Genomic DNA, 24,855 nt, shown 5'->3' with positions numbered 1-24,855 from the left:
TCACCATAGTGGAGTTTGGAGTGTGACTGTTTGAGGTTGTGGGCAGGTGTCTTTTATACTGTTAACGAGTTCAAACAGGTGCCATTAATACAGGTAATGAGTGGAGGACAGAGAAGCCTCTTAAAGAAGAAGTTACAGGTCTGTGACAGCCAGAAATCTTGCTTGTTTGTAGGTGACCAAATACTTATTTTCCACCATTATTTGCAAATAAATTCTTTAAAAATCAGACAATGTGATTTTCAGATTTTTTTTCTCATTTTGTCTCTCATAGTTGAGGTCTACCTATGATGTCAATTACAGGCCTCTCTCATCTTTTTAAGTGGAAGAACTTGCACAATTGGTGACTGACTAAATACTTTTTTCCCCACTGTACAATGAAAACTGACTATTAGATTTGGCAATACCATTTTCCATTTAAAGCTAAAACATCAAAGGACAACTGTTCAATGGTTTCTCATGTTGTCTAGCTTAAGAACATACAGAGGCCAATACTAGACATGCAAATGAGAAACAGGGTGACTATGTGACGTAGTGCAAGATGTGTTGGAAGAGAAGAAAGGGGAAACTGGTTTTCCAGCCCACAGGAAACTGCACCATTACATTTTGTGTGAGTAAGTGACAGACACTGAGAACATTTGCTCATATGAACACTGTTTCTGTTTGGCGTGTGAAAATTAGTGAGGTGAAGTGTTCAGTGAAGTTTACAGGCTTACAGAGTGACAGGCTTTCAGAACTCAGTAAGGATGCAGATGAGTTTTTATGTACTGCTTGTGCTCCATGTTGCTGAAGGTGAGTGTACAAATCTTACTCAAATATTAATATAGAAATGGAAGGGTAAAAACATTTGATTGAGGTGACTGGTTATCATCTGACCTGCCCAAAACCTTAAGTAATTATTTCTGGTTTGTGGTTGTTAAAGACAATCGAAGACAAAATAGAATGATAAAAATGATGTCCACATATTTATGAATAATTAATAAAGCTCATTAATTATTGCATTTCTGCAGGCTGCACATTGCAAAACGAGAGGCAGACAAATACGATTATTGCATACAAAAGAGGATCAGCACTGCTGCCCTGCTACTGTACTGATCAACACGCCACACCTGGGAGATTCACCTGGAAGAAACACAGAAGCACATGGAAAGAGATATCCAGTGAGAGTGATCAGTACAGAGACAGAGTTCAGTGGTTTAATGATCTCTCTCCAGCTAATCTCTCTCTACTCATATCACACCTGACTGAAGAGGATGGGGGAGACTATCAGTGTTATCTTGAACATAATGAATATGTCTACATCAGACTCATCTTTAAAGGTAAATCAGTATTTGAGCCACATGTAAAGTGCAATAACTAGCATAAGTAGAAACAGAGAAAGTTCAGCTTTGTTTTTTGACAATGCCTTTAATTTAATCATACATTGAAACTTCAGGTGATTTGGTCTAAGAATGAAGGGTGATGCCTTTCCCAAAACTAAAGAAGAGGCAGGGATGCTGTAATGCTGAGCACAAGAGAGGTGATGGTAGTAAAACTTGACAGTGTGTAAACAGTAGCGAGAGTGAAACTGTACAAAACAGTTAGAAAGCAGAAGGTTTTTTTAAGCTGCAGGGTTGCTACACTAACCAGAAGCACTGTGTTGTTTTCAAGCATGTTTAGCTGTCATAAAATGGCACCTATCTTTTGAGCTGCTAAAGAGCGTAGAGCTTAAATTCTCTCAGTGAAGATGATATTACTGACGCACTGGCATCAGCCAAACAAGTTATTGCACTTTTTGTGTGTGTCCAGCTTGCATGCACACTAAGCGCATGCCACTAAAGACTGCTTATGCTTGTTTAGCTTTAGAGTGTTCAGCTGTTTTCTTTTAATGAGGTCCAGCGGCTGCACTGTGTGTGTACACGTGTATTCTACTATTAACCCCTTAACACCCCAGGGCTTATTACATGCTAGGGAGGATTACTCAGTAACTACAGGGACCTCTGTACAAACTGGTGGGGCTATTATTTGGTATGAGTTTGTAATAACACCTTCGACCCGCTAGCAGGCCGACCCTGGCTTTTTTTCCACTGCATCTGACTCTGACTGTTTTGGAATGCATGTAATACAGGAGCTGACTATGTCTTTTTTTCATAGTGAGATACCGATCAAATGATGAAAGAGAAACCCTGTAACCCTGGTTCTCTGATTCAGAAGTGGGGTATCTCACTACACCACCGTCACTGCACTTCACTGGGAAAGTGTGTGCTTTGAGAATTGTGAATGTGGAAGCTGCATCTGCTTATATAAGTGCAGGTGCTCCTTCCTCGCTGATGAGATTGGCCTGTCAGCTAGCTGCCAGATGCAGTGCCATAGGTACTTCCATGGTCGGTCACACGGGGAGTGTTTCCCATAGTGAGATACCTCTCTCCTGAAGGGCAAATTCCTCTTAATGAAAGGCCATCAGAAACCTAACCTTGCCAAAACCCACCACTGATATGTACCATAGTGAATATGCAGTTTCAGTACAATGTAGCTTGAGCACTTGTTCATGCTGAATTACAAAATACATAAAACACACACACACACACTTTTTTGCATTTTCTGCATTTTTCTTTTAGTTGCTCCAACTGCAACTACTACTTCAGGGATTAAATGTACAACCAGGCCAGTCACTTCCACTTCTACAGAAGGAAGAATATCTTCTCAAAACAGTTAGTATTTACTTCATTAACTCATCCACACATATAATCAAATCCCATAAAATGTGTTTTTATAGCACTTTGTGTTGTCACAAAGTAACTTTACACAATAAATAAGTAGTTAAAAGACAAGAAATCAACAATCCAAGAAGACATGAAATCATCTGTCCCCCTGAAGCTTCAACAACAAGTGTTTTCCATAAAAATGAGCAGATAAACTGTTATTTTATATAACAATAAAATAAAAATAAAAAATAAATTGCTTAGGGAAGTCAGTTTCATGTGACATACCAAAACATTTGCTTTACTATTGGGTAGGAAAATCATAAAACATACAATTAGTTGATGTATACAGTAGGTATAGCTTTCTTTTTTTTTTACATACAGAGGCAGTTTTTCCTGTAGGCCCTCCAGCTGCCAACTCCAGTTTGATCATATGCGCTTCTGTGGGGGTTTTACTGCTGTTGATGGTGTTCGGAGGCATCTGCTGGAGCTACAGAGGTATACAGACATGCACGTGCACACACCGAAACACACACATAGACTATATATATATATATATATATATATATATATATATATATATATATATATATATATACATATATTTCCCACACTCACATATGCTCACACAGTGTTTGGAGTTCTGTGTAAGTGTGTTTAATTTAATTGTGCAGCTAGGCAAGGGCAGATGAAGAGGTGTGAGAGGAAAGCTGGACTGGTGAGAGATCAGGAGACACAGGTAAGATCAAAAACACTATGGTCTATCTTTCAGTTCTCCATAAGAAAAGTTGATGCCTCTTCAAAAGTCATTTTTTAGGAAGGGGAAACTATGTAAATATCTTATTGTACAGTCATGTGAAAATGTTAAGACGCACCATTAAAACTTTTTTTTAAAATATATTCAAACATCTGGACAATTGTTCTTCAGATGAACAATTAGACAGTCTCTGACATCAACTGGAAGAAAGTGTTTCCCACTTCTCCATGCAGAATTCTTTCAGCTTTAGTTTTTAGACAGATGCTCTCATATTTTCCTCAAGCATCCTCTGATACAATAACAAATTACTACTGCAGAAAAGCAGCCCCAAACTATGACATTTCCACCTTCATGCTTCTCAGCTGATATGGGTTTTAGTGCTCAAACGCTGTGTCTAGTTTACTCCAAACATGTCCTCTAATACTATGTTTAAAAAATTGAGCTTTGCGTTCATTTGTCCAAAGCACATTATTTCAGATGTCCAGGTTTGGGTCAGTGTGGGACAGTGGAACAGCAGATTTCTTTCCCAGACTCATCCGCATCTACAACCTACTTTCTTAAGCCCTCAGAAAGCTCTTTGAATCTCACCATGGGGATCCCACTTACTTCAACTATCAAGAGCAAACCAAACTAAATGTCTGAGGTTTAAATAACACAGGTTCCTCCAAAATCTTTGGAGGCCTGGGCACTTGATATTTCTTCAGGTTTATGTTTTATATTACTGACATTTCTCAATAATGTTCAAATGAAGAGCAAATGTCCATATATCTTAAATATATATAAAAAAGACAAAGATTTTCATAGGGTGTCTAAATTCTTAACATAACTGTAACTGCAAGTCTTGCTATTATCATGTGCATCAGTTTTCAAATGGTGTAAATAATAAAATCTAAATAAAACAGCCATTAAATGTTCTTTAAAGACAGATTATCTCACTATGTTTGTGCAGAATTGCTCTGAGGGTCTTCGCCACACGGCAATATCAGAACCTACTGATGAAGAATCACAGAAACAGGTGAATGGTACCTGTGGCATATCTTGCATTTACACGCAACACTAATTTTATCAGACACATCTATCATACATTCAGTAGGTGCAGAATGTATCATCCCTTATCTACACCATCCATGACATGTAAAAAATGTGTGATGCATTGGTTCGAGTGTATCACAACTGTGTAGCAGGAGTAGGAGTTCTAAATACAAGACAGATGTGACGTAAAGGTTAAGAAAATTCTGATGGTAATCGTAAAGTTGTTGGTTTAATCCCCTGAACCAGCAGTAACTAGGGGACAGGGGGGATGAAGGTGCTTTTTCCTCCCTCAACATTTATGACTGAGGTGCTTTAAAGAAAGGCATACAACCCCCAACTGCTTCTTGGTTCATTACAACATGTGCTGAAGTGACTGCCTACTACTGTGTGTGTTCTCATTGTCCCAATTCACAAGTGTGTGTTCTCTGCAGTGGATTAGTAAAATAGCTGTAAATTGTATTTCTGCTGTGCTTACATCATGAAGGCAAACTGGATAGTCCATTTTTTCAACTGAGTAGTCACAAATCCTTACACCACCAGTCTTGCAGTGGTCAGCGAAGCATTCTGTGAAGTCTTCAGTTTTCTCAGGTTTTGTCATTAGTCTGACCATAATGAAAACACACTAAAGAATAAATTACAGATATTGAAAACTGACTTTAGCATAAACAGCAGCCAGCAGCACTGTCAAACTCCCACAACCCACAACCCTGTCATCAATTGCCCAGAGATCTAACCACTGAGCCACCACTGCCCTAAAAGATTCACAGCCTAGCAGATGATGGTTTTGATCCATTGACCTCTGGGTTATGGTCCCAGCACGCTTCCGCTGCACCACTCTGCTACATCTGCACACCACATGGGACTCAATCTCCCAATCCCCGGCTTAGAAGGTCAGTGCCATATCCATTAGGCCACTTGAAGGCTTGCCAGAAGTGCAAACTTCTATTACCAAAGAATCTCCCTACCAGTTTGTATAGAAGTGCCCGTAGTTACTGAGCAATACACCTTTCTGTGTAATAAGCCTGCAGAATAATTCTGAGGTGCTGCATGCTACTATAAACTCACAAAGCAAAAACAAAAAAAGGCCAAGAAAAGGTGTGTATCATTCCCAGAGTGTGTTACATGTAGGTACTGCCTCTGTGTAGATGTGTGCTTAATAACACTTGCTTATTTACTCCTCCTGCAGGATGATGTGACGTACTCTACTGTAGTTCACATTAAAGCATCAACACCAGCATCCACAGTGATGGGCACTGAAGATGGAGATACTACAGAATATGCCTGCATCAAGCTAAATTAACATGCACACATTCTCTGTATGAAAGCCAGCTTATTGTTTATGTGGTCAGTCAATAGCACATTTCTTGCTTACATTCATGTCTTACTTTATGGTATGGATATAAATGAGCAAAACCAATATTTTAAATGGTTCATATTTATTATTGTTCTTTTACATATGTTATTTACCTTATAAATACTGTTATTTTATTTCATTTAGCACACAAATTTTAATGTTCCACTTCATTTAGGGTGTAGATTGGGGTCATATGGTTCCTGAAAGTGACACACATCACACAAGCTACTGTGAACTGGTGCAGCAGTAGAATGAATGAAAAAGTACTGACATTTCATTAATGCTGACTGTGCACGCTCACATGTCTTCTAAGAGGTGATTTGATGCCTTTGTTTCTGACGCATCAACAATGGTTAATGTGGGGATCAGACTTGCACAAGCTGTTACTTGCAAGATGCTTGTGTGCGCACACACAGTTCCTGTTTGGTCTCTTAAGAACTTTTTTTCCTCTTATTTGAGGAAGAAAAATAGGTGGGGGTTGAATGGTCGAATAACAAACAATGTTTCAAGCAGCTACTTTCTGAGATGCCTTCGTAAGCCATGAAGGATTTCAAGAAAATCACCTGGCATATCCTCTGACTGTCGATGTAAAGTCTACTTGGTCCAGTACTCTCGGTTGATTGTCTTGATAGTGTTATAAATATTTTTCCTGTCTTATGTTTAAGTCTGGCATCATAAGTCTGCTTATACTATTTCATCTCTCCTTATACATATGCTATATAAGCATATGTTGAAGTAATGCTCTGATGGAAATAATATAGTCATCAAGTAAATAAAAGTGGATTTTTAACATGCTGGTTTGCATTATTATTTAATCTATGTAGTGAATATGGACAATCATTAAAAATATATAATAAAACGTTTTTATATATGTTGTAATTCTTTAAATCATTGAATCTTTTACATTTTTGGGTGACACTTTAAATTACAGCCTAGTAGTAATTTAGTAACTATAGCCCTGTAGTAATACTGAGTATTTACACAGTATTAACTTATACTATAAGTATACTATAGACATACTATACAGACTCTATATTTACATTATTGCACTGGTTTAAAGCAGTTTGAATATATAAAAGAGGTTTAAATATATAATTGTAATGTGTACCTTATTTACAAAAGAGACTGGATAGGTGTGAATACAAGTACAGTGTGACTGAGGAGAAGTCTTTGTTGGTGATGTGTGACTGGGCATAGGAGTTCCAGTAAGTAAGCACAGGGTGTGTGTGTTTGTATGGGAAGGAAGTGTGACGATAAAGATGAGATAACTAAGCATAATTATAAATTAGATTACAAAAACTACTTAAAGGTACACTAGTGGAAGTAAATGATTATTACTGGATCATTTATAAATATCTCAGTAATAATTTATAAATGTTACTATTGGTTTGAATTGATTGTAATTCCAAATGTAATTATTGATCACTTAAAATGACTTACAGCCAGAGACTTTCATTATAGACACTAGTGGAGCTTTATGTAGGTGTTACATTACATTTACATTTAGCTGACGCTCTTATCCAGAGCGACTTACAAAGTTAAGAGGTGGGCCAATGTAGTGTAGTGGAAGTCTTGCCCAAGGACTCCTATTGGTATTGTGCAGCATAGTCATCCAGACCGGGAATCAAACCCCAGTTTCCCACATGAAGTAGTAGCTCACTGGCAGGTAGTGGTGTAATCTGTGTTGTGCACCCACCCACAGTTAGCTAAAATAATGTGACTGACCACAATAATAATAATTTCTGAGTACGTAAGGCTATTCCTATTGAGGCTTTAGATGTATATAGCTGACTAATGATGAAATGGAAGTTTTTTATCTGCTCACATGGTATGGCAAGGAATATGCATTAGTATAGCCTTGATGCCCAGCTCATCAGCCATGCCTTTGGGTCAGCATCTTCACCCAAGAGGTACTCGGCGTATACCATTATTTGAGATGTTTTAACAACCCAGAAAATGAGTAAGTAAAGTAAGTAAGTAAATGTGTGAGGGACATGTCACAGTCTGTTCAGAAACCTTATAACCTTATAACCTTATAAGAAAGCCCAACAGCGTCTCTACTTCCTCCGGAAGCTGAGAAAGGCCCGTCTCCCTCCACCCATCCTCACCCTCTTCTATAGGGGAACCATAGAGAGCATCCTAAGCAGCTGCATCACTGCCTGGTTTGGGACCTGCACAGCCTCTGACCGCAAGTCCCTCCAACGCATTGTGAGGACAGCTGAGAAGATCATCGGAGTCTCTCTCCCCTCCGTCATGGACATTTACACCACCCGCTGCATCCGCAAAGCAACCAGCATTGTGGATGACTCCACCCACCCTTCACACAGTCTGTTCTCCCTCCTGCCATCAGGAAGAAGGTACCGCAGCATCCGGTCCAACACGACCAGACTCTGCAATAGCTTCTTCCCCCAAGCCATCAGACTCCTCAACACAACTCAACTCCTGAACTGATATCTTACACTCTCCCTCTCTCTCTCTCTCTCTCCCTCTCTCTCTCTTTCCAACCATTTATCCCAGGTAACATGGGAAGCATTTTTTGCACAAGCATTTGCACTGATAACTTTACTACCTCACTGGACTTTATTTATCGCACATTGCACAACTTGCACACTACAGTCATTATTTATTATCCTCTGTCTGTACTGTGTTGTCTGTCCGCACTTGTTTGTTTGTGTTGCACTTGTGTTTTGTATGCACTGTCTATGTTGCACCATGGTCCGGGAGGAACGTTGTTTCGTTTCACTGTGTACTCTGTATGTAGTTGAAATGACAATAAACCCACTTGACTTGACTTGACTTGACTTGACTTGACTAAAATAAAACTGGGTTCCAAGTATAATGCAAGTATAGCTTAGTACCCTCTACTTTCCTGTAACTTGTTCTTAGGGACACTGTAATATAGGCTCTAAATTGAAGTGCAGCTTTGTACCCCCTTCTTTCCTGTAACTACCCATATACATCTACTACTATTCCCTTTACTTACTACTTACATATTTTCCACAATTTTTTTACAACATTTCATTATTTTATTAATTATACTTCAAAATACAATGGATTCAAAATTGTGGAACATTGGATTATTTGTAAAATGTTTGTAAGATGCCCAGTAATAACCAAATATTTTTATGATTATATCCTTTGCTTAGCTCCTTTTTGTTCTTTTTGTTTTTTATCCTACTTACTCCATCCCTTACTTCATTCTATAATTAGCAGGCTGTTATTTAAAAAAAATTCCAGGTATAGGCCTTGACTATATATTAACATTGGTCATTTAACCAAGCTCATCCACATGCTTAGGTCCATTGATTTTTGTACTCTAACACACCTTAGACACAGTGACTTGCATTCTATGGTGGAGGCCCTGTTCTAGGCCTTGACTAGCCTGCATCATAAATGCAAATAATGTTCATGTTGTTGATATGGTGGCCACATCCACATTATACAAAAGTTTAAAACATTCTGACATGTAAAAACAAGCGCACACCCATATTTCTTTTTGACCCACTGAAGCGTTGCATTTGACCCTGTGCTTCTTCTTATTTCTGTATCTTAACCACATTGATGGGGGAGGTGTGTGATTGCAGCAACAGACAGCAATCTGTTCACATACTCTGCCCTTTTGTAATAAAAAAACACCACACATCTGTACATTGTAATACATTTACAGGCAGTTTTTTTTGCTTGCATTAATTGTGTTGAGCTGTACAAGCATGACTTGCATGAACTTTGGGTACAGTGTGCCATACTGTGTTTTTGAACAAGTCATGCTAAACAGTTTATGTAGTCTGATGTTATTGTACAATATGCTCCTGACATGCCTCTCTTTCATTTCACTTCTGCATTGCAAATGTGGTTTGTAGCCTACATTACACGTGGTTTATTTCTGTTCTGGTCAGACACTGCCCTCTTTTCAGTACTGGCCTCTTCCTCCTTCCTCCTTATTAAAAATGTTTTTAATTATTTTTGGTCATTTGTCTAAACCATGCACTAAAAGCTATTGTAGCTTTAGGATAGCAGTGGTTAGAAGCTATTTGAAATGTGCTAGGATTTCCACAGATACCTTTCAATCTTCTGCTAATTGACAAGGTCATAATTTAATAAAATCATTTTAATAAATCATTTATTCATTATTTATTTATTTATTATTCTTTGTCTGTATTGTGTTGTATTGTCTGTCTGTACTTGTACTGTGTTGCACTTGTGTTCTGTATGCACTGTCTATGTTGCAACATTGTTTCGTTTCACTGTGTACTCTGTATATAGTTGAAATGACAATTAAAACCCACTTGACTTGACTTGACTAAAAGCATTACCACATATTTAAGATTGTGTAGCAGTTTTACAGAGCTTTCAGTAAAGCCGTTACCACTGATTTCCATTTCTAACAACTGATTCAATTTGGTTAGGAATCTCATATTCACAGTCAGTGATGTCCAAGTCATGAAGTAACTTTTTTTATCCAATGGTTTTACCCATTGTTACCAAAACATGATTAGCTGATTCCTGTCTCAGTTCCTTATTATGTTGCTGGTTAGTGGCTTAATTACCAATATGCATTGAGAAAAAGTACTAATTAGACAATTTGCTGTTGGATGGTCAAAAAGCATTTATTTATTTTTTTTTTATTTTTTTATTTTTTTACAGATTACAGATATCTATTTTCATTTCCCTGTATTCATTAAGATTTATTTGATCTAACATCACAATTTGCCTTAGTTACCCAGGTACCTTGTATTGTTTACCCACACGATATAATATATAAGGTATTTTATCAATGTGTAAGTGAACTATGTATGTTTATGAGTACAAACTGTTGGTCATCTGCTGAAGCATACTATGTCCACCCCCTCTACTCATTCTCACAAATAAATAAATAATAATAATAATAAAATAGTAAAAACAAAGGACCATCTCTGACAAGCTACCATTTGTAGGTGTACCTATAATTATGAATAACTGATGTGGTTGTCAGTTTGTCATGGGAGTAAAACTGCTGGCTGAATATATTTGGTTGGTGAACTCTTCTTAACATAGCAGTGACAATGATGCATGTACGAACCTCAGCATATGCCTATTACACTTGCGCACATGTTAAATTAAACAAGCACTGTTAAATTGTGCAACAACATATGGACTACATTCAGTCTCTGTAAACCTATATTACGTGCTACTATGGTATCTATGATTGTAACTGTTTCTACCATCCATGGGTGACTTTCTACTCGATTTTGGAGCATTGCTGTGAGGAGGTGATTGTTTTTACAGTGTATCACAAAAGTGAGTACACCCCTCACATTTCTGCAGATATTTAAGTATATCTTTTCATGGGAAAACACTGACAAAATGACACTTTGACACAATGAGAAGTAGTCTGTGTGCAGCTTATATAACAGTGTAAATTTATTCTTCCCTCAAAATAACTCAATATACAGCCATTAATGTCTAAACCACCAGCTACAAAAGTGAGTACACCCTTAAGAGACTACACCCCTAAATGTCCAAATTGAGCACTGCTTGTCATTTTCCCTCCAAAATGTCATGTGACTCGTTAGTGTTACTAGGTCTCAGATGTGCATAGGAAGCAGGTGTGTTCAATGTAGTACAGCTCTCACACTCTCTCATACTGGTCACTGAAAGTTCCAACATGGCACCTCATGGCAAATAACTCTGAGGATCTTAAATTATTGCGCTACATAAGGATGGCCAAAGCTACGAGAAGATTGCCAACACCCTGAAACTGAGCTGCAGAACAGTGGCCAAGATCATCCAGCATTTTAAAAGAGCAGGGTCCACTCAGAACAGACCTTGCATTGGTCGTCCAAAGATGTTGAGTGCACGTGCTCAGCGTCACATCCAAATGCTGTCTTTGAAAGATAGGCGCAGAAGTGCTGTCATCATTGCTGCAGAGATTGAAGAGGTGGGGGGTCAGCCTGTCAGTGCTCAGACCATACGCCGCACATTACATCAGATTGGTCTGCATGGCTGTCACCTCAGAAGAAAACCTCTTCTGAAGTCTGTACACAAGAAAGCCAGTACAAACAGTTTGCTGAAGACATGTCAAAAAATGACATGGTTTATTGTCCTAGATTAATTTGTTTGGTTTAGATACAAAGATAAGTGTGTCATGCCTACAGTCAAGCATGGTGGTGGGAATGCCATGGTCTGGGGCTGCATGAGTGCAGCAGGTGTTGGGGAGTTACATTTCATTGAGGGACACATGAACTTTAATATGTACTGTGAAATACTGAAGCAGAGCATGATCCCCTCCCTCCAGAAACTGGGTCGCAGGGCAGTGTTCCAGCATGATAATGACCCCAAACACACCTCTAAGATGACCACTGCTTTATTGAAGAGGCTTAGGGTAAAGGTGATGGACTGGCCAAGCATGTCTCCAGACCTAAATCCAATAGAACATCTTTGGGGCATCCTCAAGCGGAAGGTGGAGGAGCACAAAGTCTCGAATATCTGCCATCTCTGCAATGCCGTCATGGAGGAGTGGAAAAACATTCCAGTAGCAACCTCTGAAGCTCTGGTAAACTCCATGCCCAGTAGAGTTAAGGCAGTTCTGGAAAATAATGGTGGCCACACAAAATATTGACACTTCAGGAACTTTTACTAAGGGGGGTACTCACTTTTGTTGCCGGTGGTTTAGACATTAATGGCTGAATATTGAGGTATTTTATGGGAAGAATAAATTTACACTGTTATTTAAACTCCACACAGACTACTTTTCAAAGTGTCATTTTGTCAGTGTTGTCGCATTAAAAGATATACTTAAATATCTGTAGAAATGTGAATGATCCCCACCCCACCACATCCCCAACTCCCAACTAATGCCAAATTTATTGGCTTTAGCACCAGCCATCATTCCAGAGAACACAGTTCCACTGCTCCACAGCTCAATGCTGGGGGGCTTTATACCCCTCTAGCCCACACCTGGCATTAGACATGGTGCCAATAGGTTTATGTCTACTCTAGAGAGTCCTTTCCTTTGGGACTAGACAAGCTGTGTGTTTGTGTGTTTGCACATTTGTGTGAAATTTCCACCAACATTTGGACATGGCGTATGGACAAAATGCAGACTCTTCAGCAAGAGCTTCAGGCTTGTTTCAGGTGAGTGTTTGTGTCACAAATAAATCAAGATAACAGTCACAGCTTTTTAATTCGCTAAAATAAAAAAATAATAATTTCACGAGCTAAACCATGACATTTTCCATTTAATTAGAGAGTCCTTTAAGCCCAAAACTACATTTCCCCTTCTCTCTCTCTCTCTCTCTCTCTCTCTCTCTCAGTTTCTGCTTTGCTGTGTTGGCAGTATTAAAATGGCACTCTCCTGCACTTCTCCCTGCCCGAGGGCCATGCATCCATCCATCCACTCGCCGGTCTGTCCCGGCAGCAAACAGTTTGTCAGTGTCTTGTAATTTATTCATAGCTGTGACTGCAAGAATGGGATCGATACCCTGTGACAGAGAGATGAATAAGAGGCAGAGAGTGAGAGCCATCCATCTTGGGTGGGCGTCACACTCACAGACAGCACAAGGCCAGAGGCGCTGATGTATCATAAGCAAGATTTTTTTTTGTGTTGTTTCAGTATAGAACACTATCACCCCAACCAAAAATGTCTTAAGTCAGAATAAGAAATAATGGCCAGACTAAACTTCACTAAAATACTTCATGTTAAACATGATGCTAGATGGAAAAGGGCTTCCGCTTGACACGTCAGGTGGGAAACCACTGTGTGTTATCTTGTTCATAAATGTCACTGATACCAGTAAATTACCTAGGATAAACTAATTTCAATGCACCGCATACCACATCTCTAAGGTTTAGCATCTAAATACTCAATTCTAAATACATAAAGCAATGTTCACAGACATACACTGATCAGCCATAACATGACTAGACGACATCTTCAAAACATCAGGCTACTCAGTATTAGGCAAATGGTGTTAATGCCTGATTGTTGTATATGTGTAGTTAGTTTATCCCCAAACACCAGAAAATCTCCAGAGAAAGGCCAAGCAAGTCAAAAATGTGGTGGACAATTTATTAATTACGCTTTATTTACATACATTGAAGATGACCATTATTTATAATGCAGCAAAGCATTAAAGCCATCAACAAGTAATTGAAAATAAAAGTGTGTTAATAAAATAGAGATAAAAACTGGACTGTAAAAAGGACTGTAAAAAAGACAAATTACAATTTGACCAATAAAACCAGTAAGAAGATGTCACATTTAATAGAATCAAATAAACCATTATATAAAAGTGCCAAATCATTAAATGGAAAACATAATAAAAAAGAAGTTCAAGAAATCATGTAAGCCAACTAAGACCAAATACAATTGTTGCAGTTGCATATTTACAAAATACGAATACAGAATTTGTACACTTTAACTTACATTATACATACACTATACATACACTCTGTGTGTTTGAATGTACATGTTAATTTATAATCTAAAATGCAAATAGTAACGTACTGTACATAGAGTGTATGTATTGTGTCTGTATAGTGTATATGTAGTGCATATATAGTGTAAGTTAATGTGTATATAGTCTGTTTGTAAATACAGTGTTTTTGTAAAAATCTGTTTCACTACTGTGAGGGACTACGCACCCAAGTTTCGTAAAAGTTTTTCACTCACCTTTACACCTGCATAATGTGATGTGACAATACAAGTGCTTTGATTTGATTGTTGTTTAATTTTTGATCTTTAAAGCCAATCATGTCACTCTCCTTAACCCTATTTCTTTAGCTAGCCTGTTGATCAGGTCTTTAGCTCAGTAGCTGGTATGTAAGTATCTGCTAGATTTCCTTCACTACAGACAGAAATATAACTTCTTAGACCTTAGCTACCATTGTTTTGCTTGGATGCAAACTAAAAAGAAACCACGAAGTGCAATATGATATGATGAACACAGACTTATTCAAAGGTGGGACTGTGGCTAAACAACCACAGCACTAAGAGAATATTATACTGAAGCATTACACTGAAGAAGTGTTTCCTATGTGTACATAGTGCCACATTCTGTCAGAGACTGTGTAAAAACAAAAAATAATAATTTTAAGCCCTTATCTGAAAGATTTTATTGACAGGGATTTTTGCCATATCCCAACTTCCAAACGCACTGGGATGCAAACCTAAAGACCTGTTTGAGAAAGCAAAGTTCTATGGCATCTTCCCCTTTTTGATAGCTTTATACAGCATCTCAGAAAGATTGCTAATTTGAATTGCACTATATTAAAACCACACACAGTTCAACAAGTCTGTCAGAATGCTATACTCCCCTTCACTGGTCCTGATCTGAAGGAGGACCTGATCTCTGGCCTTTATTTGATGCTTCTCGGAAATTTAAGATTCCAATATTGGGCCTGAGCAGCAGGGGTCACTGTGTGATCTGGAATTGTGTGGAGTAAATCAACTTCTCAAAAAAGGGACTCTTCTTTCCTGGCCATTCCTGTTGGATTTTGGCCAGATGGCTATCTCTCCTTCGTGATTAATGCGGCGTAATTGGGGAGTCATTGGAGCATTGGGCTGGAGCTTCACACCAGGTGAGGAGGGAAGGAATTAACGAGCAGAGCAAGCAATCAGACAAGACAGGGATACTCTATATTAGCATAGAAAGCACAGAAAGCCATGGTGCTCGCTACCTCTGGGTTAAAGAGGCAGGCTGTTATTGAATAAATCCATTTGTCAAGACAAATGAGGTAGCCAGGCTCACGTCTGACAAGCAAGCTTCCAGCAAGGCCAAAGTAGCATGCAGTTTATTACTGGGGTGAAGAAAATTAGTTTTCTCTGAAAACGCGAGCGAGGGCCATTCATTTTCCAGACGTGAGTAGACCTTTGGCAGCAGATTTATCTCTGCCGCATTGACTCTGGTTGGAAAAAGGCCAATCCCCAGGTGCCCGCACAGGCTTCTGGAAGATGAGGGCCCTCAGGGGCCAAGTGGACTCACCTCATTTGGGTTGTGTGATTTATTACAGGCGGTCCTCAGTGAATTCTGATGGAGGACCGGTTCCCCTTTCTCAGAGCCTGACATTTCAGGTTTCCATTAAAATAAAAGACTATTAAAAGGAAAATAAGTGGCAAAATTTGTTCAACGCTTTCATGAAAGAACTTTGCATGGAAGCGTTTTTTTGGGAATTTTCAGGATCTACATATGCTATTGGAAAGCACATGGGTAGTAGGTGGTCTGCTGATGTCTGTTGTTTTTCCTCTCTACTGCAGGCTCACTTTTTCTTCTTGATCAGAAGTGCTGAAATGAACTTTGGCAGGATCTGTGTAAAGTACAAAGGTTGGAGAGAGTATTATGAAAATAGTAATTCACACACACTCAGAACATAAAAAATGTATTGCTTTGCATAATACCATTCGTTTTCTTGAAAAGAAACACCAGAGCAACCACAATGTGAAATATAGAAGGTGGCCACAACTGCAATGGGGAAGTAGGTCAGAGAGTGGCTCGGAGATGGAACTGCACCTAAAAGACCACAGCACCAAGAAAATATAATATTGAACAAATCATTAAACCTTGTGTTTTGGTTTCTGTAAACCCCAGATCCCCTTTAACACTTAGAACCTTAAGCTTGCGTTTTACATGCTGTGTGCATGCCTGTATTTCGGACATGGTACACATATCATAACATAGAACATCTGTAACTACAGGAACATTATATATACATAGATAGATAAATTATAAAGATAAATAATAAAGAATAGGAAAAATATATATAAAATAAATAAATAAAACATTAAAAATCATGCTATTACACACCTGTTGTAAGAGGGATGGTTGTAGTTGTAGGTTTCTGCTTGACAGTCACTAGAAACAGATGCCAAAAGGGAAAATTATGATCAACAACAATAAAGTGAAATAACTGCTGCTTGAATTGTGGTGAAGTGGTAGGCCTGGGTTGAACAGACATTGGCATAGGAAAAAGGTAGCTTACAAGCCTTACAAGCAATTTTATAAAATCGAAAATATTTAAAAAATACAAATATTCGTAGGTAGTTTACCTGTTACAGCTGATAGATGCATGATCATGTCAAATTCTTGCATGTTACATGAATAATTTCCTCCATCCTTTTCAGTCAGGTGTGGCAGGAGTAGAGAGAGGTTTCCTGGAGTGTGATCATTAAACACCTGAATTTGTCTTCTACGTATGTATTTATCATCAATGAATTCTGTTATGTCAGATTTAATCCAATAGAATTTCCAAGGTTTGTCTAAAACATTATCACAGGAGCAGGGCAGCAGTGCAGAATCTCCTATGTATGCAGTAATATATACTTTCTGATGTCTGTCTCTTCTGCAGCCTAAAGGAAAACACACACATACACACAGCATCTTCTTTACAAAATACAGTTAAAACCAGAAGTTTACATAAACTATGTAAAAAGACACACACATTTTTTTCTCACTCTCTGACATGAAATCAGAATAAACCTTCCCCGTTTTAGGTCAATTAGGATTCCCAAAAAATCTGCAAACTTCTAGTATTATTAATATTATTATTATTAGTAGTAGTAGATTTATTTTCTTCAACTATTTTTTTACATTAATTCATGAAAAACTCTTTAAAGTCAAAGTGAAAATAGATTTCTACAAAGTAATGTTAACTAAATAAAAAAAGCAGCTGACCTAATACAGCTGGACAGAGGTCCAGGCAATTTAAAAAAGGCAGTGGGTGCTAGTAGTCTCGCATTTAGTAAAATAGAGACCAGCTGAGTGCATTGAATGTGTCTCAAGTAATAGTAGAACGGAAGGAAACCTCATCACAAATTGGACCTCGAGAAACTCCCTTAATATATTGTAAATTGGTCACTTTGTGTTTCCCTTCCAGGCACAGTGTTTCCCTTTTCTAACAGCCACAAAGTTCTTTCTAATTAGCTGGTGAGTTGAATCAGGTGTATTTAATGAGGAAAACCAAACTCTGTAGCAGTGCTGTGGCCTGGAAGGAATCCAGTTTGGCTCAACTGGAGAATAAACATTTACTATGAATCACCATCCAGCATGTATCCATTTGAATATTTATTGTAATTTTTATTCTTTTCTTTCAGATTTAGATCTGGATGATCTAAATCTATGTATAATGTTTTTTTTTTAAATATATGAATTGGTTAATGTGAAATGTTTTTCAAAAAAGAAACTTCATAGATTGTAGAACATTGTAGATTTGGAGAGTAATGGGTTACTAGACATCTTCAAATACTCCCCATGGCCAATTACACAATGCTTATAGTGTTTGCTATATATTTACTTCTATTGAAATCATGCAGCTAAAGTAGTTGCAAGAGTAAGGAAATGCAGTAAGACTAAAATGGTTGAAAGCAGTGAGCTAATAAAGCCATGATCATGTTTTGCTATTAGTATAAACAAAAAAATTAAGACTCACCTTCAGTGGTAAGAGACGAAAAAAGAAAATACAAAAAGTATGAAAACACTTGCATTTTTGATAGGATCAAAACACACTCTTAGTATACTCTGTTTGTCTGACAGATCTTTTATGCCTCCAGCCTTGCAAAGAAAGGGAAGTTTATTTGTGCACAGAAAGAGAGAGAGAGAGAGGGGAAGAGAGAGGAGGATATTTTAGTATACAACAGGCCTTCATTTTCACACTTGTACCTTCATTAACTTCTGCAACCTCCCCCTTATTAACTGAACTATGAAAACATTGATACGCTAAAGTGCCCTAAACTTTTCAACCTTTACATGCAATTGTGGATGTTTTTATGCTTCCCTGTTATCTACTAGACTGCTTAGCCCCTAGCATCACTATTGACTATTATTATTTGATATTTGATTTGAATTTTGCAGTTTTCTGTCAATTTACCATTTTTTACAGTTGTACATAAACAGTGGGGAAAAAGTATTTAGTCAGTCACCAATTGTGCAAGTTCTCCCACTTAAAAAGATGAGAGAGGCCTGTAATTGACATCATAGGTAGACCTCAACTATTAGAGACAAAATGAGAAAAACAAAATAACATTGTCTTAAATTGAATTTATTTGCAAATAATGGTGGAAAATAAGTATTTGGTCACCTACAAACAAGCAAGATTTCTGGCTGTCACAGACCTGTAACTTCTTCTTTAAGAGGCTTCTCTGTCCTCCACTCATTACCTGTATTAATGGCACCTGTTTGAACTCGTTAACAGTATAAAAGACACCTGCCCACAACCTCAAACAGTCACACTCCAAACTCCACTATGGTGAAGACCAAAGAGCTGTCGAAGGACACCAGAAACAAAATTGTAGACCTGCACCAGGCTGTAAAGACTGAATCTGCAATAGGCAAGCAGCTTGGTGTGAAGAAATCTACTGTGGGAGCAATAATCAGAAAATGGGAGACCTACAAGACCACTGCTAATCTCCCTTGATCAGGGGCTCCATGCAAGATCTCAGCCCGTGGGGTCAAAATGATCACAAGAACGGTGAGCAAAAATCCCAGAACCACACGGGGGGACCTAGTGAATGACCTGCAGAAAGCTGGGACCAACGTTACAAAGGCTACTGTCAGTAACACACTACGCCGCCAGGGACTCAGATCTTGCAGTGCCAGACGTGTTCCTCTGCTTAAGCCAGTACATATCTGGGCGCGTCTGAAGTTTGCTAAAGAGCATTTGGATGTTCCGGAAGAGTATTGGGAGAATGTCTTATGGTCAGATGAAACCAAAGTAGTTGTGTTTGGAGGAGAGTGAATGCTGAGTTGCATCCAAAGAACACCATACAAACTGTGAAGCATGGGGGTGGCAACATCATGCTTTGGGGCTGTTTCTCTGCAAAGGGACTAGGACGACTGGTCCGTGTACATGAAAGAATGAATGGGGCCATGTATTGTGAGATTTTGAGTGTAAACCTCCTTCCATCAGCAAGGGCATTGAAGATGAAACATGGCTGGGTCTTTCAGCATGACAATGATCCCAAGCACACTGCCAGGACAACAAAGGAGTGTCTTCGTAAGAAGCATTTCAAAGTCCTGGAGTGGCCTAGCCAGTCTCCAGATCTCAACCCCATAGAAAACCTTTGGAGGGAGTTGAAAGTCTGTGTTGCCCGCCGACAGCCCCAAAACATCACTGCTCTAGAGGAGATCTGCATGGAGGAATGGGCCAACATACCAGCACGGTGTGTGCCAACCTTGTGAAGACTTACAAAAAAAACATTTGAAAACATTTGACCTCTATCATTGCCTACAAAGGATATATAACAAAGTGTTGAGATGAACTTTTGTTATTGACCAAATACTTATTTTCCACCATTATTTGCAAATAAATTCTTTTTCTCATTTTATCTCTCATAGTTGAGGTCTACCTATGATGTCAATGACAGGCCTCTCTCATTTTGTTTAAGTGGGAGAACTCGCACATTTGGTGACTGACTAAATGCTTTTTTTTCCCCCACTGTAAATATAAAACTACTATAGTTTATCCTAAAATTATAAAGAAAAAACTTTATATAATAAACCTTTATGTTATTATATGCACATTAAATTACAGATAATTATTGTATTAATACTTTAATTTTTAATTAATACATATGTATAAATACATTTGATTGTAATTTTTTAAAGAAGAAGCTGAATTTGTAATTATTGACATAATATGTAAAATAACAGTTGGGTTGATGATATACAGAGGGAAAAAAAGGAATTAAAATTATTTTCCATATTTTCTTTTTTTTTTTTTTTTTTTACAGAATCATTGGATACAAGGCAGCACTACATTGCAGAATATCACACACAAGCATTCACTCACAGATTCACACCCAAGGGCAGTTTAGCATAGCCAATGCCATGTGTATTTTTTTTAGCGAGGTGGGATGAATGAGTACCAGAGGAAACCCACACAGAAACAGGCAGAACACACCAAACTCCTCACAGACCAGATCCCTGGAGCAGTTTGACATGTCTACTACCTGTGGTACCATGCCATCCATTTTACTTTCTCTCTCTTTCTGAACACCATGTTTTTTATACAGAAAGGGGAACTATATACTTTCTGCACATTTTTAAAATAGACTTCAGTAATCACATTTGCTATCCAAAAGCAGAAACGGGTATGGTGAACTTCTGTTCAGTGTCAGATAAGGAGACGCAGGCTCATATTAAAACACTTTTATTCTACCAGTCTCAGGTTTAGATCACAGATTGCTACAATTGTCACATTATATTTGCATTAACAGATGCAAGTCAGTAGGCCTTGGGTGTGAATGTAGTTTCAAGATTTAAGGTTGATTTAAGGTTGTGATCAGCAAAACATCACATAGTACTGATTGAACAAGATTAGTTTACTTTGATAAGTGCAGTGACAGTGCAGTTCTTAGCTACTCTAAAATGAACTGTACATATTGACATTCAAGGCACTGAGACATTCTTGTAATATCATTGGCTAAAATAATGTTCAAGTACTGGCCTGTCTTATGTGTATGATCTTGTGTATTACAACTTAACAAAAAAGTAGTCTCTCTATATTAATTGTGAGATGATTTGGCTCATATGTTTGTCTTAAGTGGTCTATGCTAATAATACATTGCAATGATATATGTAATTCTTCTTGTTTTCTACATGTGTTTACATATTACCAGCTACTTATTGCACATACCATCTTTAATTCTGTACAATTTCAAACATTACAGCCATCCCAAGGGTTCTTCAGAGACCAAAAAACTTGACTGAAGAGAGGTTTCAGATTGTTGGAGGGTGTGGCAATCTAGTATGTAGTTAAGTAGCTGATTTTTAGGTCTGCAGCAGGTTGGCTGATAGCTTGTCTGTTGATCATGTGTGCAGATCAGTAGCTGGTCTGTTGATCAGGTTTGCAGATCAGTAACTAGTCTGTTGATCAGGTTTGCAGATCAGTAGCTGGTCTGTTTATCAGGTTTGCAGATCAGTAGCTGGTCTGTTGATTAGGTTTTCAGATCAGATGGTCTGTTGATCAGGTTTCCAGATCAGTAGCTAGTCTGTTGATCAGGCTTGCAGATCAGTAGCTGGTCTGTTAATTAGGTTTTCAGATCAGATGGTCTGTTGATCAGGTTTCCAGACCAGTAGCTGGTCTGTTGATCAGGTTTGCAGATCAGTAGCTAGTCTGTAGATCAGGTTTGCAGGTCAGTAGCTGGTCTGTTGATCAGGTTTGAAGGTCAGTAGCTGGTCTGTTGATCAGGTTTGCAGATCAGTAGCTAGTCTGTTGATCAGGTTTCCAGATCAGTAGCTGGTCTGTTGATCAGGTTTGCAGGTCAGTAGGTTTGCAGATAAGTAGTTAATCTGTTGATCAGGTTTGCAGATCAGTAGCTAGTCTGTTGATCAGGTTTGCGGATCAGTAGCTGGTCTGTTGATCAGGTTTTCAGATCTGTAGCTGGTCTGTTGATCAGGTTTCCAGATCAGTAGCTAGTCTGTTGATCAGGCTTGCAGATCAGTAGCTGGTCTGTTAATTAGGTTTCCAGATCAGATGGTCTGTTGATCAGGTTTCCAGACCAGTAGCTAGTCTGTTGATCAGGTTTGCAGATCAGTAGCTGGTCTGTTGATCAGGTTTGCAGATCAGTAGCTAGTCTGCTGATCAGGTTTGCAGGTCAGTAGGTTTGCAGATCAGAAGTTAGTCTGTTGATCAGGTTTGCAGATCAGTAGCTGGTCTGTTGATCAGGTTTGCAGATCAGTAGCTGGTCTGTTGATCAGGTTTGCAGATCAGTGGCTGGTCTGTTGATCAGGTTTCCAGATCAGTAGCTAGTCTGTTGATCAGGTTTGCAGATCAGTAGCTGGTCTGTTGATTAGGTTTTCAGATCAGTAGCTAGTCTGTTGATCATGTGTGCAGATCAGTAGCTGGTCTGTTGATCAGGTTTGCAGATCAGTAACTAGTCTGTTGATCAGGTTTGCAGATCAGATTGTCCGTTGATCAGGTTTCCAGATCAGTAGCTAGTCTGTTGATCAGGTTTGCAGGTCAGTAGCTTGTCTGTTGATCAGGTTTGCATATCAGTAGCTAGTCTGTTGATCAGGTTTGCAGATCAGTAGCTGGTCTGTTGATCAGGTTTTCAGATCAGATGGTCTGTTGATCAGGTTTGCAGATCAGTAGCTGGTCTGTTGATCAGGTTTGCAGGTCAGTAGGTTTGCAGATCAGTAGCTAGTCTGTTGATCAGGTTTGCAGATCAGATGGTCTGTTGATCAGGTTTCCAGACCAGTAGCTGGTCTGTTGATCAGGTTTGCAGATCAGTAGCTAGTCTGTAGATCAGGTTTGCAGGTCAGTAGCTGGTCTGTTGATCAGGTTTCCAGATCAGTAGCTGGTCTGTTGATCAGGTTTGCAGGTCAGTAGGTGTGCAGATCAGTAGTTAATCTATTGATGAGGTTTGCAGATCAGTAGCTAGTCTGTTGATCAGGTTTGCAGATCAGTAGCTGGTCTGTTGATCAGGTTTTCAGATCTGTAGCTGGTCTGTTGATCAGGTTTCCATATCAGTAGCTGGTCTGTTGATCAGGTTTGCAGATCAGTAACTAGTCTGTTGAACAGGTTTGCAGATCAGTAGCTGGTCTGTTAATCAGGTTTGCAGATCAGTAGCTTGTCTGTTGATCAGGTTTGCAGATCAGTAGCTAGTCTGTTCATCAGGTTTGCAGATCAGTAGCTAGTCTGTAGATCAGGTTTGCAGGTCAGTAGCTGGTCTGTTGATCAGGTTTCCAGATCAGTAGCTAGTCTGTTGATCAGGTTTGCAGATCAGTAGCTGGTCTGTTGATCAGGTTTGCAGGTCAGTAGGTTTGCAGATCAGTAGCTAGTCTTTTGATCAGGTTTGCAGATCAGTAGCTGGTCTGTTGATCAGGTTTGCAGATCAGTAGCTGGTCTGTTGATCAGGTTTGCAGGTCAGTAGGTTTGCAGATCAGTAGTTAGTCTGTTGATCAGGCTTGCAGATCAGTAGCTGGTCTGTTAATTAGGTTTGCAGATCAGTGGCTTGTCTGTAGATCAGGTTTGCAGGTCAGTAGCTGGTCTGTTGATCAAGTTTGAAGGTCAGTAGCTGGTCTGTTGATCAGGTTTGCAGATCAGTAGCTAGTCTGTTGATCAGGTTTCCAGATCAGTAGCTGGTCTGTTGATCAGGTTTGCAGGTCAGTAGGTTTGCAGATCAGTAGTTAATCTGTTGATCAGGTTTGCAGATCAGTAGCTAGTCTGTTGATCAGGTTTTCAGATTTGTAGCTGGTCTGTTGATCAGGTTTCCAGATCAGTAGCTAGTCTGTTGATCAGGCTTGCAGATCAGTAGCTGGTCTGTTAATTAGGTTTCCAGATGAGATGGTCTGTTGATCAGGTTTCCAGACCAGTAGCTAGTCTTTTGATCAGGTTTGCAGATCAGTAGCTAGTCTGTTGATCAGGTTTGCAGATCAGTAGCTGGTCTGTTGATCAGGTTTGCAGATCAGTAGCTGGTCTGTTGATTAGGTTTTCAGATCAGTAGCTAGTCTGTTGATCATGTGTGCAGATCAGTAGCTGGTCTGTTGATCAGGTTTGCAGATCAGATGGTCTGTTGATCAGGTTTCCAGATCAGTAGCTGGTCTGTTGATCAGGTTTGCAGATCAGATTGTCCGTTGATCAGGTTTGCAGATCAGTAGCTAGTCTGTTGATCAGGTTTGCAGGTCAGTAGCTTGTCTGTTGATCAGGTTTCCAGATCAGTAGCTAGTCTTTTGATCAGGTTTGCAGATCAGTAGCTGGTCTGTTGATTAGGTTTTCAGATCAGATGGTCTGTTGATCAGGTTTCCAGATCAGTAGCTGGTCTGTTGATCAGGTTTGCAGATCAGATTGTCCGTTGATCAGGTTTGCAGATCAGTAGCTTGTCTGTTGATCAGGTTTCCAGATCAGTAGCTGGTCTGTTGATCAGGTTTGCAGATCAGTAGCTAGTCTGTTGATCAGGTTTGCAGATCAGTAGCTGGTCTGTTGATCAGGTTTGCAGGTCAGTAGCTGGTCTGTTGATCAGGTTTGCAGATCAGTAGCTAGTCTGTTGATCAGGTTTGCAGGTCAGTAGCTGGTCTGTTGATCAGGTTTGCAGATCTGTAGCTAGTCTGTTGATCAGGTTT

The 24,855-nt window shown here is 39.0% G+C and overlaps 1 protein-coding gene and 1 long non-coding RNA gene across 3 annotated transcripts; one reads left to right on the top strand and one right to left on the bottom strand.

The window, feature by feature from the left end:
- Nucleotides 1–673: 673 nt before the first annotated feature.
- Nucleotides 674–6,659, top strand: LOC140575238 (uncharacterized). 2 transcript variants are annotated; one of them, XM_072695474.1, is made up of 7 exons: nt 674–789; nt 1,008–1,316; nt 2,595–2,687; nt 3,063–3,176; nt 3,353–3,417; nt 4,385–4,450; nt 5,654–6,659. In XM_072695474.1, exons 1-7 carry the CDS (start codon nt 744–746, stop codon nt 5,765–5,767), a joined length of 807 nt encoding a protein of 268 aa, XP_072551575.1. In that variant the 5' UTR covers nt 674–743; the 3' UTR covers nt 5,768–6,659. The 2 variants fall into 2 exon arrangements, with proteins under 2 accessions (XP_072551575.1, XP_072551582.1); XM_072695481.1 differs by lacking the exon at nt 2,595–2,687.
- A 7,205-nt stretch (nt 6,660–13,864) lies between these two features.
- Nucleotides 13,865–18,372, bottom strand: LOC140575230 (uncharacterized). The gene is made up of 5 exons (XR_011980797.1): nt 18,224–18,372; nt 16,845–17,144; nt 16,603–16,650; nt 16,197–16,308; nt 13,865–16,105 (listed from the first exon to the last, which is right to left on the bottom strand). It is a non-coding gene; the product is annotated as an uncharacterized lncRNA (long non-coding RNA).
- Between the last annotated feature and the right edge of the window lie 6,483 nt (nt 18,373–24,855).

This window comes from Salminus brasiliensis, chromosome 1 (assembly GCF_030463535.1).
Source record: "Salminus brasiliensis chromosome 1, fSalBra1.hap2, whole genome shotgun sequence".
Lineage (NCBI taxonomy): Eukaryota > Metazoa > Chordata > Actinopteri > Characiformes > Bryconidae > Salminus > Salminus brasiliensis.
This window is presented reverse-complemented; position numbering and strand designations above follow the sequence as displayed.

Bases quoted from the DNA above. Each gene is read 5' to 3' on its own strand.
- LOC140575238 (XM_072695474.1), top strand. From the start codon at position 744: ATGCAGATGAGTTTTTATGTACTGCTTGTGCTCCATGTTGCTGAAG. The intron at 3,177-3,352 runs GTATACAGACAT...TTAATTGTGCAG, and splicing joins CATCTGCTGGAGCTACAGAG to CTAGGCAAGGGCAGATGAAG. The intron at 4,451-5,653 runs GTGAATGGTACC...CTCCTCCTGCAG, and splicing joins ATGAAGAATCACAGAAACAG to GATGATGTGACGTACTCTAC.